Below are 13,108 nucleotides of genomic sequence, written 5' to 3'. Positions count from 1 at the left end.
AGACAATTGTTAGAAGACTTGGGAGTTCACATAGCAGAACTCTCAAGATTGTGTTGTGACAACAAAACCGCAGTCTACATTGTTGGCAATCACAAGTTCTATGAGAGAACCAAACACATAGAAATGAATTGTCACAATGTTAGAGAGAAATTCTTGAAAAAAGACCATTATATTGTCATATGTACCATCTGAGTAACTGATGAACTTTTTCACCAAGGTGCATCTATCTCCGAGATTTCACTTCCTTCTTGGCAAACTTTCGGTTATGACACCGTGAGTTTGAGGCGGTGTTATATATATACAAAGAATACCCTCTAGGGGTATTTTGGTAATTCTACTCATATAATAGGGTTTGCCCACTAGGGCCAAAACTGCCTTTTATCTTTTTATTTTCTGCATTTTATTTTTGTCATTTTTATTTTTATTGAGGGCAATATGGTTAAAATGACCATAGAGCTATGTCACATGGGTGCGGGTGCGGGTGCGACACGGGTGCGGCACAATTTTAAAACTTTCGGACACGGGGACTCGGCAAAAAAAAAAAAATATATATATATATATATATATATATATATATATATATATATATATATATATATATATATATATATATATATATATATTTATAATTTTATTGAGCTTGTTGAAAACATTTATACGGTATTGACTTTTCCTGTTATGTGAGATTTTTGTGATTCATCTTCTCAAAATTTACTAAGTGTGTTAAATAATTTCTAGTTTAAAATATCATGGAGATGGAAGCCTTTTTATTAACTGAAACATTCTTTTCTTTAGGTATTGGATTTCTTCAATAGTCGCATGGATGCACAAAATGTATTTATTTTATTTTATTTTTAAAATGCCACAGTGTGACTGTGCACAGGCACAGTCCACAGGACTGTGACTGTGCACAGTCACAGTCACAGTCACAGACTGTGCGACTGTGCACACTGCACAGCCTGTGACTGCAGCACAGTCACAGTCTGTGCCTCTTTTTATATATATTTTTTTAAATAAAAAATATAAAAATTTGATTTTTTAGGGACATTTTTGGACTCGGTCAAAGTTGACCGAGTCCAAAATGTAGACGGACTCGGCCTGGACTCGTTGACCGAGTCCGACTCGGCGTTGACCGAGTCCGGGCCGAGTCCGAAGCCGCATCCAAGTCCGCACCCGTGTCGGGGCGTGTCGACTCGGGTGCGGCACCTCCTTAGCCGAGTCCGTGTGACATAGCCATAGAGTCGTTGGGGACTCCCCAACGGCTCTATTGAGCTCCTCTTGCCCTATTAAGGTGTATACATAGAGACCTCTTGTCCCCTTTATGGTTATGCATATTTTGTGTATTCCATTATTAATAAATTCATTATTTTAAGAGTGTTTTCTTGATCCTTAGTGGTCCTTGTGCTTAAACCCATATTTGGGTTGTGAGGGTCTTTCTTTGGCCCTTAGCGGCTCTTGTGCTTGAACCCTTTTTGGGTTGTGTTTTGCCTGGAGTTACCGGAAGCGCGCTTCCCCGATACGCGCTTCGAAAGTGAGAAACGCGGCGCTTCCGAAATGTACGAGGAAGCATGCATTTATACCAGGAAGCACGTACCCCTTTAAAGGGGTACAATTTACTTGATGGACAAGTTTGCCCCTTGTTTAAAACTTTTTTTACCAAAAAAATTAAAAGAAAGAATTTTTTTAACAAGGACAAAATGGAGATTTTGAAAAACTCATGAAAAACAAAACGTAAAAGAGGGCTTTAGGGTTTCTTTTTCAAGCTTCATCCGAGTCTCCTCCTCCCTTTCTCTCTCAAGATTTGGCCACCGACCGGCGACCTCCTCGGCGACTTTCACCGACGACCGACGATGAGGATGTTCAGGTACGTTCTCTCCTCTCTCCATCTCTTCTCTCCACCGACCGACAAAGAAGTAAAACACCACCACCAGCAAATGCAAAATAGAAAAAGGAAAAGAGGATGTAAAGGGAAAAATACCTACCCTAACGGGGAACGTTCCTGGTGACAATTTGGTGGTCAAGTATCTTCTTTTTTCCGATATTAGGTTTTTCTTCTTGCTTACATGTTACTAACTTCGTTATGTTCCATGTTTTGCTTTAGCAAGCTATTTCTGGGTATTATTATTTGTACGATGTCGCTCCATAAGTACTTTGCCCCTGCTCATATGCAGGTAGATTTGCCATCAACACAGAAGCAAGGGCCAGAGATGAGTGAAATTAAAGTTGAAGAACAAACTGGATCCTGATGGTCATCTTGTTATGATTGAATTGCATCCTCAACAAGCTTGTGCTTGCCTTCATGCTCAAATAAGACGGTCCATGATACTACTGCAAACTAATATGGTTAGTTGCATTATTGTTGCTCAGAGCTTCCCATTAAGGTCAGTGGTATCCAACTGCTTTGTTTGTTTAATGTGAAAAAACTTGCTGCATTTGGTAACTTGGAGTGAAGGGAGGTATTTCTGACGAGTGCGGTGAGTAGTATGAATGACTATTGGCTGTAGGTTGGTAAGACTCTTCTATGCAAAATATAAAACCACTGTTTGAGCATTGTAGTCCTGTGAAATAGCTCCTGAACAAAATTCTGTAGGCTTGTTATAAAAAAAGCAAAGTCATTTTTTTGGGAGAAATTTTGATTCTTTTGCGGCAATGGATGCTTGAAGACTCTCATTGATTATCCCTGTGGCAAGAAAGTTTCCTTATTTTGAGATTGTTTTCCCCGCCTTTTGAGCTTATTTTGTTAAACCTCCCTGCAATCTGATGAATGTAAAATATCCAAATGTGGTTCGTGTTTGATTCTAAATATCATTGTACAAATTGATCATTACGCTGTCAGCGTGGAAAATTGCATAAAATGGTAACACATGCATGGCAACGACAGGATAATGGCTTGATTATTGGACTCTGTCATTGTATTGTTCCACTAAACAATGTGCCCACGCCAATGCTGTTAAAATTGATTCAGGCTAATTCGAATCGAACGACACTTCACTGAAATATATTATATATATATAGAGAGAGAGAGTAGAGCATAGGTGCTTATGCTTAATGGGTTTTTCTGCTCTTTCGGTATTTTTTTTTCGCAGTTCCGACCCCATAAATGTGTTGGGCATGGTCGATTTACAAGGAATCCACACCTGGATCATGTGTTTCGATGAAAAAAATGATATTTGGAACCTAAAAAATTTACAAAGATTTTGGACAGTTGATTTTTCAAACCTTATAAAAAACTCACCCATGTGTAGGAATTGAACACTTTTAAGAGCTGATCTTAATAAAATCAAGTGCATAGATCACATCTTTATGGTCAAAATAAAAAAAAAACATGAAAAATCCATTAAGCATGTATCATTAAGTACCCACAATCTACTCTCTCTCTCTCTCTCTCTCTCTCTCTATATATATATATATATATATATATATAGCCCTGAAAGTTAAGGTTAACTCGTTGCATTAGTAGCGAAGAGCTTAAAAATTTAACCATATCCCTATGTAATCTTTGAGTTTATTGATTTCTCATTTTCTATGTTGCAGAGATCACAAGATTTACAACAATCAAGTCATTTGATTCTTTCATTAAAAAATGTACGTTTTTAATCAAATTTATTAGTTTTTTTAATGCATTATTTAGTGCTTGCATGCATTTGTTAAATGGTTGCAACAAGAATGTGAATTATGATATTTTCTTGATGTATTATTTTTTAAATGCTTGAAAGTTGCAAATGATGCATTTGTTAGATAATTGCAACTTATATTATTTATTATCTTAGATACATGTTTTATTTTGTGAATGATGACATAAATCTTATTTTTTCAACAACAACAACAACTACGCCTTCATCCCAAAACAATTGGGGGCAGCGATATGAACCAACAAAGAAAATCATTCTGGGTCTTCCACATGAATCCTTCTCCTCCATTCATTTCTATCCAATGCTATGTCCTCGGTGAGGTTCAAAGCATTCATATCCTTTCCTATCACCCCCATCCATGTCTTCCTAGGCCTACCCCGACCTCTTTTAACTAATATATTTTCCCATTTCTCCATCCTTCTAACTTGAGCATCATTAGGCCTTCGTCAAATATGTCCAAACCACCGTAAACGATTCTCTCTCATCTTATTTTCAATGAGTGCAACGCCTACTTTCTTACGTATCTCCTCGTTCCAAATCTTATTTTTTGATAAAAATAAAAATATATAATTACATTTTCGTTTCCCTTTCGATTCTCATTCGAATCCTATGTCGTTTCCTTCTTCGCTTCCTAGGTCGCTTCTGAGACTTTTCCTAGGTCGCTTTCGAGACGCTTTCCAGTTCGCTCCTAAGTCGTCCCGCACTTCCCGCTTCCTAAAATTTTAGAAGTGCCTCGCTTTCCGCTCCCGCTTCCTCGATTGGCAACTCTGGTTTTGCCTCTTGTGAGAGGTGTGAGAGCTCTTTTTATTTCATTACACCTACCACTACCTCATCTGATACTGTCGTTAGAGAGAGTACTGTGTCAGGTTCCTCTTAATCAGACAGTAGAACCTGCCTGTTGCTGGATTTCCTGCATCATGATTTCATATGCACACGTACACACATGCACATGAGGCCCTACTACGAATAATAGCCTACCCTTATATGAAGTCTGCTTTTACTTGTTAAATTTTCTTTTGAGCTGGTCAAACAAAATGTGGAAGAGATCAACATGATGTTTCAATTACTTAAGCATTTGGAAAAGCTCGACTCTCACTCAAGAAGTATTACAAAAAAGAAAAAAATTTATATGAATTGGAATCTTTTCTTCTTATTTCATGTAAAGATGAAAGAGATACAAAATGCTTTTCTAATGGTGAAATAAATACATCAATTTGAAAAACAAAACCAAATGTAAACTAATGGAGAATACATATCAATAGAGGCGCCCGTCAGATACATAGAGATTTCTCATCTATTCAACAGGATAATGAATATTGCACGCGATAGAGCACAAATTCCAAGTTCAGTATGCCACGTTGCCAAAGCTTGCAGAACTAAAGCCCAATTCATGTAAAGGATGTGAACTTATATCTTGTGATCATCCTAAGTCACTTAAATCTCCTCGCAGTTGCATCGACAATGACTAGTGGCATATGCACTACATACCATGGTAGAGATAGAAGGACTAAAACTTGTAAACATTCATACCAGTGTTATTAAAAACGCGCCTCAAGGCACAAAAAGCGCGCCTCGCCTCAAGGCGAGGGCCTTTGTGCCTTGAGGCGCAGGCTTGAGGCGCAAATGCACAGAGGCGTACGCCTCAGAGGCCTTGAGGCGTACGCCTCGAGGCGAGGCGCGCCTCAGGGTGAGGCGTGCACGCCTTATGATTATGGTCAAATGAGGGTCAAAGCCCTCATTTGACCATAATTAAAATCTTGCCCCCGACCCTAACGAGGGTCGAGGGCCCTAAATAGTCTCTCGCAGCCCCTCTCTCTCTCGTCTCTCACAATCTCTCCCTCTTTCTCGCAGCCCCTTTCCCATTTCTCTCTCTCTCTCTCTCTCTCTCTCTCTCTCTCTCTCTCTCTCTCTCTCTCTCTGACTTTTTTTTTAATGACAAGGAACTCTAGCTGAGAACTGGGTCACTTAATGGGGGGATCCCACTGAAAGGTAAACCCTGGGTGGGGTCACCAACACCCAAGCCATTACAGAGCTACCGGGAATTCTGTGAGGTCAGGGGTACCCTCTACCGACCCCTTAGATGTTGTTTAGCCATGTGAAACCACCGATGGTTCTCTTAGAGGGAACTTGTGCTTACTCCATTGTCCATTTTGTATGCTCTAGATGCTGTTTTTCTAGAAAATGGATGGCTCAAAAAAAAACTGTGGGATCCATAACAGTAAGGGAAGAAGCAAAGCAAGGAAGGAGAATATGTAGTCAGTGCACGTCTCCTTGAGTTGGGACGTTGCAAGTTCGAACCCCAAATGGTATGGTTGTATTAACTGGTAGGGGTCTGCCTAACCCCAGCTTTCGCTGTCGATAAAGAATAAGTAGTTATAAATTGAACAAGCAGCTGCTGAATTTGTTCAAGCAACTGAGAGTGAGCATCTGTCATTGGGTCAGAGGAAGTCACTCTCAAAAGCATGACTTAGGACCAGTAGAGCAAATTTTCTCATTCCCAACAGTATTACCTGTGGATGGTGCAGAAATAACAAATTTCTTCTTTTTTCAAATTGAGACGTATACATCATTTGTTTCAATTTCAACTCCTTATGATAGAATTCACCTTATGGTGCTCATCTCAATGTTAGAATGGTATAGAGTAGACCATCTCACTGCAACCAACACTAAATCGTATGCAACTCTACTTTATTTGTCTCTTCAGCCATAATCTCAACTAAGGTCTAAGTCAAAGAAAAAAAAGCCACTATAAACTATAGCAATTCTTACATTATCATGTTGCCTTGATTTCCTCCAGTTGATGTCTCTCTCATTGATGTTTTGCTTCAGTTTTTTCTATCAACATTGCAAATATTCTGTGAAGTATGATTAGTTATTGTTGATATGAAATTCTGTGCAGAATTCTGTCTCCTAGTTCTGTTTCCCGTGAATTAATGTACCCCAGAAAAGATACTAATATAAGCTAAGGTTTTGTCTAAATTTTTCTTTCTATAAAAAAAATATAGACATTATTTTTCTTTATACTAATTATCTCATATTTTTTTCCGTATTTATTTGAGATTTTTTATTTCGTGTTGGTTGGTGCTTCATCAATAAAACATTTCTTATTTATTTATAATTTTAGATAATTTTTATAGTTTTTTTAAGATTTAAAAAAAAATATTTTGAGGCTTACGCTTTGCGCCTCGAGGCTTACGCCTCGCCTCAGATTTTGGTGGAGCGCCTCGCTACGCCTCAACGCTTTTCACAACACTGATTCATACCATTTTATTAACACTACATATGTCTTAATTGTCTAACTGAAAAAAGAAGCCCATGAGATTGAGAAATCATGCACTTAATTGAACTACACCATCACATAAAATCAGAATCCTAGTAAGCATCAACCTGAAGAATATGAACCCCTTAAAAAACCATCATAAAAGATTGTATACACAATTTCAGAAATATCAAACGACGAATCATAACAGAAGTATCAAAAGGAACCCTTACCAATTCACAAAGATACAGCCAAAAAATGATCCAAGATCAAACACCATGCAGTTCGATAATAAAACTTCATCCCAACAAACCCCCATGATCCAGCATAATGTTACTATCAATTAACAGAAAATTCAAAAGTCCTCTATTACCAAAACATAACAATCCAACCCACCAAAAAGCAACAAGAAAATCTGCAAATAAGAACACCCAAATGTTACAGAAACAAGATCTTGATTCACCAAATACAACCACCAAAACTAACTCACGTTGGAATGCTGTAGGTAAGAGGTATAAGCGTCACGGGAAGAGAAACTCCGGCTGCCGCCGGCGCAAATGGCATCGTGGAAACTGCATACAGGCCACCACCGTGACTATTTTGATCTTGATTTTGGGGGGGGAAGAACCCCGGCAGAGTCTGAGGGTACATCGTTGGGAACATGGGGAGATTGGGATTAGGCCATGAGGTTAGAGGGTGGCAAGGGAATCCCGGGAAATTTTGATTTGTGGGCACCTGAGAAATCGAAACAATTATTCGTTTTACAACCAAAATAAAAAAATACGAGTCGGGAAGAGAGGATAAAGGCCAAACGAGAACGAAAAATAATGTGGTTTGTTGAGAAAATGAAGGGAAAAAACGAATGAGATTCAAGCCTAAAACCCTACGAATCAGGAATTACTCACCGAAGAAGGTTTCGCGTCGTCGTTTGAGGATGTGGCCGCTGCAGATGCGGCGTCCGACGGGTAAATTTGAGCTTCCGCCATCACAAAGATGGGAATTAGAGAGAGAGAGAGAGAGAGAGAGAAAACAACTCTATTTTAGTGAAACAAAATTGCACAAGTAGCCAACAAAAATAAAGACATAATAATAATATACACACACAATAACTCCGAAATAGGCTTAATTGGAAATTGGGTTATACATGTTAGTGTTTGGCACTGCGGATGAAAATCTGTTTTTCGGAAGGGAAATTTTGGGGTGTAAATGTTTCGATATTTTGGAAAAACTATTTTTTTTTAGGAAATCTGGGGAAATATCGGCCTACTGAAAAATATAAAATGTAAAAACATGTAGATAGATAAACAAAAGTGTAAGGAATGTAACAAATTACAAAAATTGTTTTATTCGTGGCAATAAAAACATAATATTTTCTTAACCCAGCTTGCCAATAAAATAACAATAATAATAATAATATCATAGTATTTTCCTATGAAAAAAAGTAACATTTTCAAAATAAGAGGAGATATTTTGAAATTATCGCTTTTATGCCATTATGTATCGTAACATATTTGCGATATTAAGTAAAACTTGACCATATTTTTAGAATTGTTGGGTCATCCCCAACCATGTAGGAAGAGTTAGCTCCTGACAATACCCGAAAGTAAGGCTGGGAAACAAGGTGAAAAAATCAGGTGCAATGGAGGGTGATGGGGTGCTTAATGCACAAATTTTTGTTCAATCATATTGCACCCGATCCTGACTCGGGAAACAAACTGAGCCACTACTGTCTGGGCTCATGTTTCACTTGTAAAGAACTAGTACAAACTCGTAAAATAGGTTTGGCAAAGCTGAATGTGAACAATAAGTACTTGGATTTTCTCAACTCGTACAAGCTCGTTAGGTAGTAAGAAATATATTTTTAGATATATTTTACATGTATTTTTTTATAATCTTATTTCTTGGAGCACTAAAACAATATGTTTTTTCCATAAACGAGCTAGCACTCAGATTGTTTAACTCCGGTTGGTTATGAGCTCGAACACGCAGCAAGAATGGCCCAAGCTTAAACCCTCGTCTCGTTCAGCTTTGTTTACCAGCCCTACTTCTGCTCCAAATTTTAGAAAGGGGCACCTGTGGTGTTTTATGTTCATTGCACAAAACTCTATGTGTGCATTCTTTTTTTTAAATAATGCTGGGATAGAAATTGGGGCTCCACATGGTTTGTAGGAGCGGTTAGTGCACGTCTCCTTGTGGGGCATTGCAGGTTCAAACCCCAGTGGTATATTGAATAATAACAGGTGGGGGGGTCTGTCTAACCTCAGCTTGCCTTTCAAAAAAAAAAAAATAATGCTGGGATGATTTCCTATCTTTATTAAAAAGATATATACAGCCAAAAAATGAGTCAGCAAACTTTGCAAAACAATGTAAAGACTGACTATGGGTGCGTTTGTTTCACACATTTTGGTGAGAAATGGCCCATCTCAACAGTATGAAACAAACATGCCAATTTGGTGAGATAGAAGTCAAAGGAGAAGCAATTTTCGCTTTCACCACATGATTAATATGAAAATGGGATCATAGTCCTTCTTATGAAAAAGGGCTTTCCCACTTTCTTTCCTCTTGATTGATCCTCTTAATAAATGTTAAAAAGTACCTTTTTATGTATATATGGAACCCACTAATTTTTTGATTTTTTTTTCTCTCAACAAGGAAGAAAGGCTCTTTTTTTTTTTGAAAGGCAAGCTGGGGTTAGGCGGACCCTACCAGAACAACATCAGCCCATGTGGCAGAAGGATTCGATCCTGGGCCTTCACCTTGACACAGGACTCAGCTTACCACATGAGATACCACCTTGGTGGTAGGAAGAAAGGCTCTTACTAATTGATACATGAGTGCTTACCGTTCTGCATACAGGGCCAACCAAGTTTTTTGACTAACTTGAAATGAGACAAACACAACACAACAAGATATATTTTCTTATGAAAACTATTTCACATGATTTTTTTGATAGGCAACCTGGGGTTAGGCAGACCCCACCAGTTATACATCATACCATTGAGATTTGAACTTGCATCATCCCAACACAAGATGACGTGGTTATTTCACATGATTCCACTATCATGTAAAACACAATTCATATCTGAGATTTGTGTTTCTCTTTCTCATATCTGAGACAAACGCCCCCATATGGGTGCATTTGAATCCTGAGATTCGAGGAATATAGATTAACTAAAATTGAGGATCTCATGTCCTTGGATCTGAGGTCCCTTGTTTGAGAGGGAGTTGGATCAAAGCGTGAGCCTGATACCTTGACATGTGTGTCTACACTCAAATACAACCTATACCTCAAAAGAGGTGGCAATACTCTTATAAGGCAACCAACTGGGGTGCCGCTTGTCTGGTAGTGCACTTCACCTTGTTTTGGGACGTTGCAAGTTCGAATTCCAATGGTATCATTGTATAACTGGTAGGGGTCTGCCTAACCCCAGCATGCCTTTCAAAAAAAAAAACTCTTATAAGGCAGTTTGTTACAAGCATCAAGCAGATCCCCCTTTTGAGCAAAATGTGCACCAATGGGGAAAGCTGCTTCTCTAGGGTTGGGTGGGTTGCAATGAAGGGTGAAACTGGGTTGGTTATACCTGGCCCAAACCAATTAGACCCGACCCAACCTGTTTTTAATAGATCTATGGGTTCGGGTTGAGTCTAAAAACTAAATCCATAGAGAAAATGGATTGGGTCTTGGGTATAATGAATGTACACTTGAACCTGTGTACACCCAACCCATTTTTCAAACCTGACCTAAACGGTTCAGCATAATATAAATCCGAACCGGCCCTTAACAAATGCATGCATGGGCGCACTGTGTGACACATACACATACAGAAATGCATGCACGCGTGCATGCATCCTCACATGCATGCACACACACATAATATATATATATATATATAGGAATGAAAACCTGCCCAATAGAAAACATTTATCTAACTTTTGGTGTTTTTTCAAAATTCTAACCTTACAAATGTGATCTATGCGCTTGTTTTTATAGGAATCAGTTCTTGGAACCTTTGATTATGATGCATGGATACACTTTTATAAGGTTTTAAAAATAAAAGGCCTATAATTTTATAATTTTTTGAGGCTCCAACTACCATTTTTTAATCCAAAATGCATGATCCAAGAGACAATTTCTAGTAAATCGATCATGTTGAACACATCTGTAAGGTCAAAATTTTGAAAAAACACTGAAAATCTGATAAATATTTCTTATTAGGTAGGTTTGGGAGGTTTCAATTGGGTAGGTTTTCATTTTCACATATATATATATATATATATATATATATATATATATATATATATATATATATATATATAGACACACACACACAAAGAGAGAGAGAGATAGAAATCTGCTAAATGGGTTTCTCTACTAAACTTGCTAAATCAACCAGAGTCGTCTACGTAACGCTCTGAGATTTCAACCCTTGAAAAAGACATGAAACTTAAAAAATTTCTTTCTTTATTGAAAATCGTCAACAAAAACATTTTCAAATAGGTTTCAAAACCTTGGACAGGTTAATTTCATATAAAATGATTATACTGAATTTATCCAAATTCAATGCCTAGAAAAGGAAAATGATTAGCTCGTTGACAACGTTGTAGCATTCCGGATCTGCTCTGCATCGTATTCTTTACCTGCAACAACTTAATTCGTAAAATGGGACATACTTGTGACAGCCTAGTAGGTACATACAAATTTTAAGTGACTCATAATATTAAAACATATTCAAATACCACAATTTAGGTCTACTTGTGCAACTGAGATATCACAATTCATCCATAGTTAGGTCTACAACTATTCCACAAAAAGGTAAGTCCAAAACATAAAAAGGAATATACTTAATTGTTTCATATTATAAGAGCATGTTTTCATCTCAAACTTTGTGATTCAGAGATCTTTGTTTCAATATTTACTATCCACCTTGGTACGTGGGGGAGCATAGCATTACATACAACCGAATCATTTGGGGGTATATTATTTTCAAGTATTTTAACTCGAGTGCCTGACTAAGCAGACCCAAAGGAGGTGGTCAGTGACCGAAAAAAATCTCTAGTAAGGTGAAACAATATAGGATGTATCTTTGACTAACTGCAGTAGTTGAGAATCTATCATTTAGGACATGTTTGATAGTCCTGGCCTCCTAAAAAACAACGAATGAGTGGAGACCGTGGGAAACCTTTCATTCTCAAATACAATCAAAATCACTCAAGGGTAGAGATCAATCTAGAACGAGTATGGAAGTTTATCTTCATTACAGGGGTCATTATCTTATATTTCTCACTTTTGGAGGCCAAATCGGGGTTTAGCAACATACATGCCAGTTTTAGGATAGAAACTATAGTGCTCAGACCTAATTTAGTGAGCACTTTGTTTGTAAGGCAAATCTCAATTTTTAGTTATGTGTATAGACATGTTTCGCTTTTCATTTAGTGCCTTTCTTCGCACTTTGAGGGTTCAAGTTACCCTGAGCTTGTATTTGCGCCAAACACAATATAGACATATGACCTACACATTGTTGTGTGCTAGTAGCACCAAAAAAGTTCCTCGAACCTTGACCTCTTTTAGGCCGCAAGTATTTTGTTTCATGCCTAACAATATTCTTTGGTGGAATAACTCTTTGCATGTAGGGTGTCAAAACCCCTTACTCTATTGTTGAACCACAACAATTATTGCAAGTTTCTATGTATGTTTACTATGTGCGAACAAAAGCATACATGCAAACTTTAAAGTAATGAATGTACCATATTCATGTGAATCTAATTTTATCTGTAAAACAATATACGTGAATATCATTGTTGCATGTGAAACGATGCATGCAAATTAAAATATTATGTTGCATGTGAAAATATCCTTTTTTCATGTAAAACGATGCATTATAGTTTAAATATTATTTAAGTAAAGCAATGCATGTGAAAATATCCGTTTTCACGTAAAGTGATGCATGCAAGTTTGAATATTATTTAAGCAAAGCGATGCATGCAAAAATATCTAATTTTTGCAAAAAATGATGCAGAAATAATATAATATTATTTTATGCGTGTAGCAAATAAAAAACAAATGAAACTATAAATTTCTTGTATACGAGGTATGCGATGATTTAACGAGTAAAAACATATACGAAAACAATATTTTTCTCATAATAAAGCACATGTTAAGAAACAATATATTTTAATACCAAAATTATGAGCATTCGACATTGGGACCTACCTCATA

General features: G+C 37.3%; 1 protein-coding gene across 1 annotated transcript in view; it reads right to left on the bottom strand.

Annotated features, from left to right (window-relative positions):
• Positions 1–7,955, bottom strand: part of LOC149837094 (uncharacterized) — a 40,750-nt gene extending 32,795 nt beyond the window's left edge. Inside the window, exons 1-2 of the mRNA XM_090007241.1 lie at positions 7,797–7,955; positions 7,382–7,626 (exon numbers count right to left, since the gene is read on the bottom strand). Coding sequence (XP_089863367.1) covers positions 7,382–7,626; positions 7,797–7,877 — 326 coding nt within the window. The 5' untranslated portion in view covers positions 7,878–7,955. The remainder of the gene's footprint in view (positions 1–7,381; positions 7,627–7,796) is intronic.
• Between the last annotated feature and the right edge of the window lie 5,153 nt (positions 7,956–13,108).

This window comes from Nuphar pumila, chromosome 5, assembly GCF_984573655.1.
Source record: "Nuphar pumila chromosome 5, dmNupPumi1.hap1.1, whole genome shotgun sequence".
Taxonomy (NCBI): Eukaryota; Viridiplantae; Streptophyta; class Magnoliopsida; order Nymphaeales; family Nymphaeaceae; genus Nuphar; species Nuphar pumila.
Note: the sequence above shows the minus strand (reverse complement) of the source record. Positions and strands in the feature narration are given on the sequence as shown.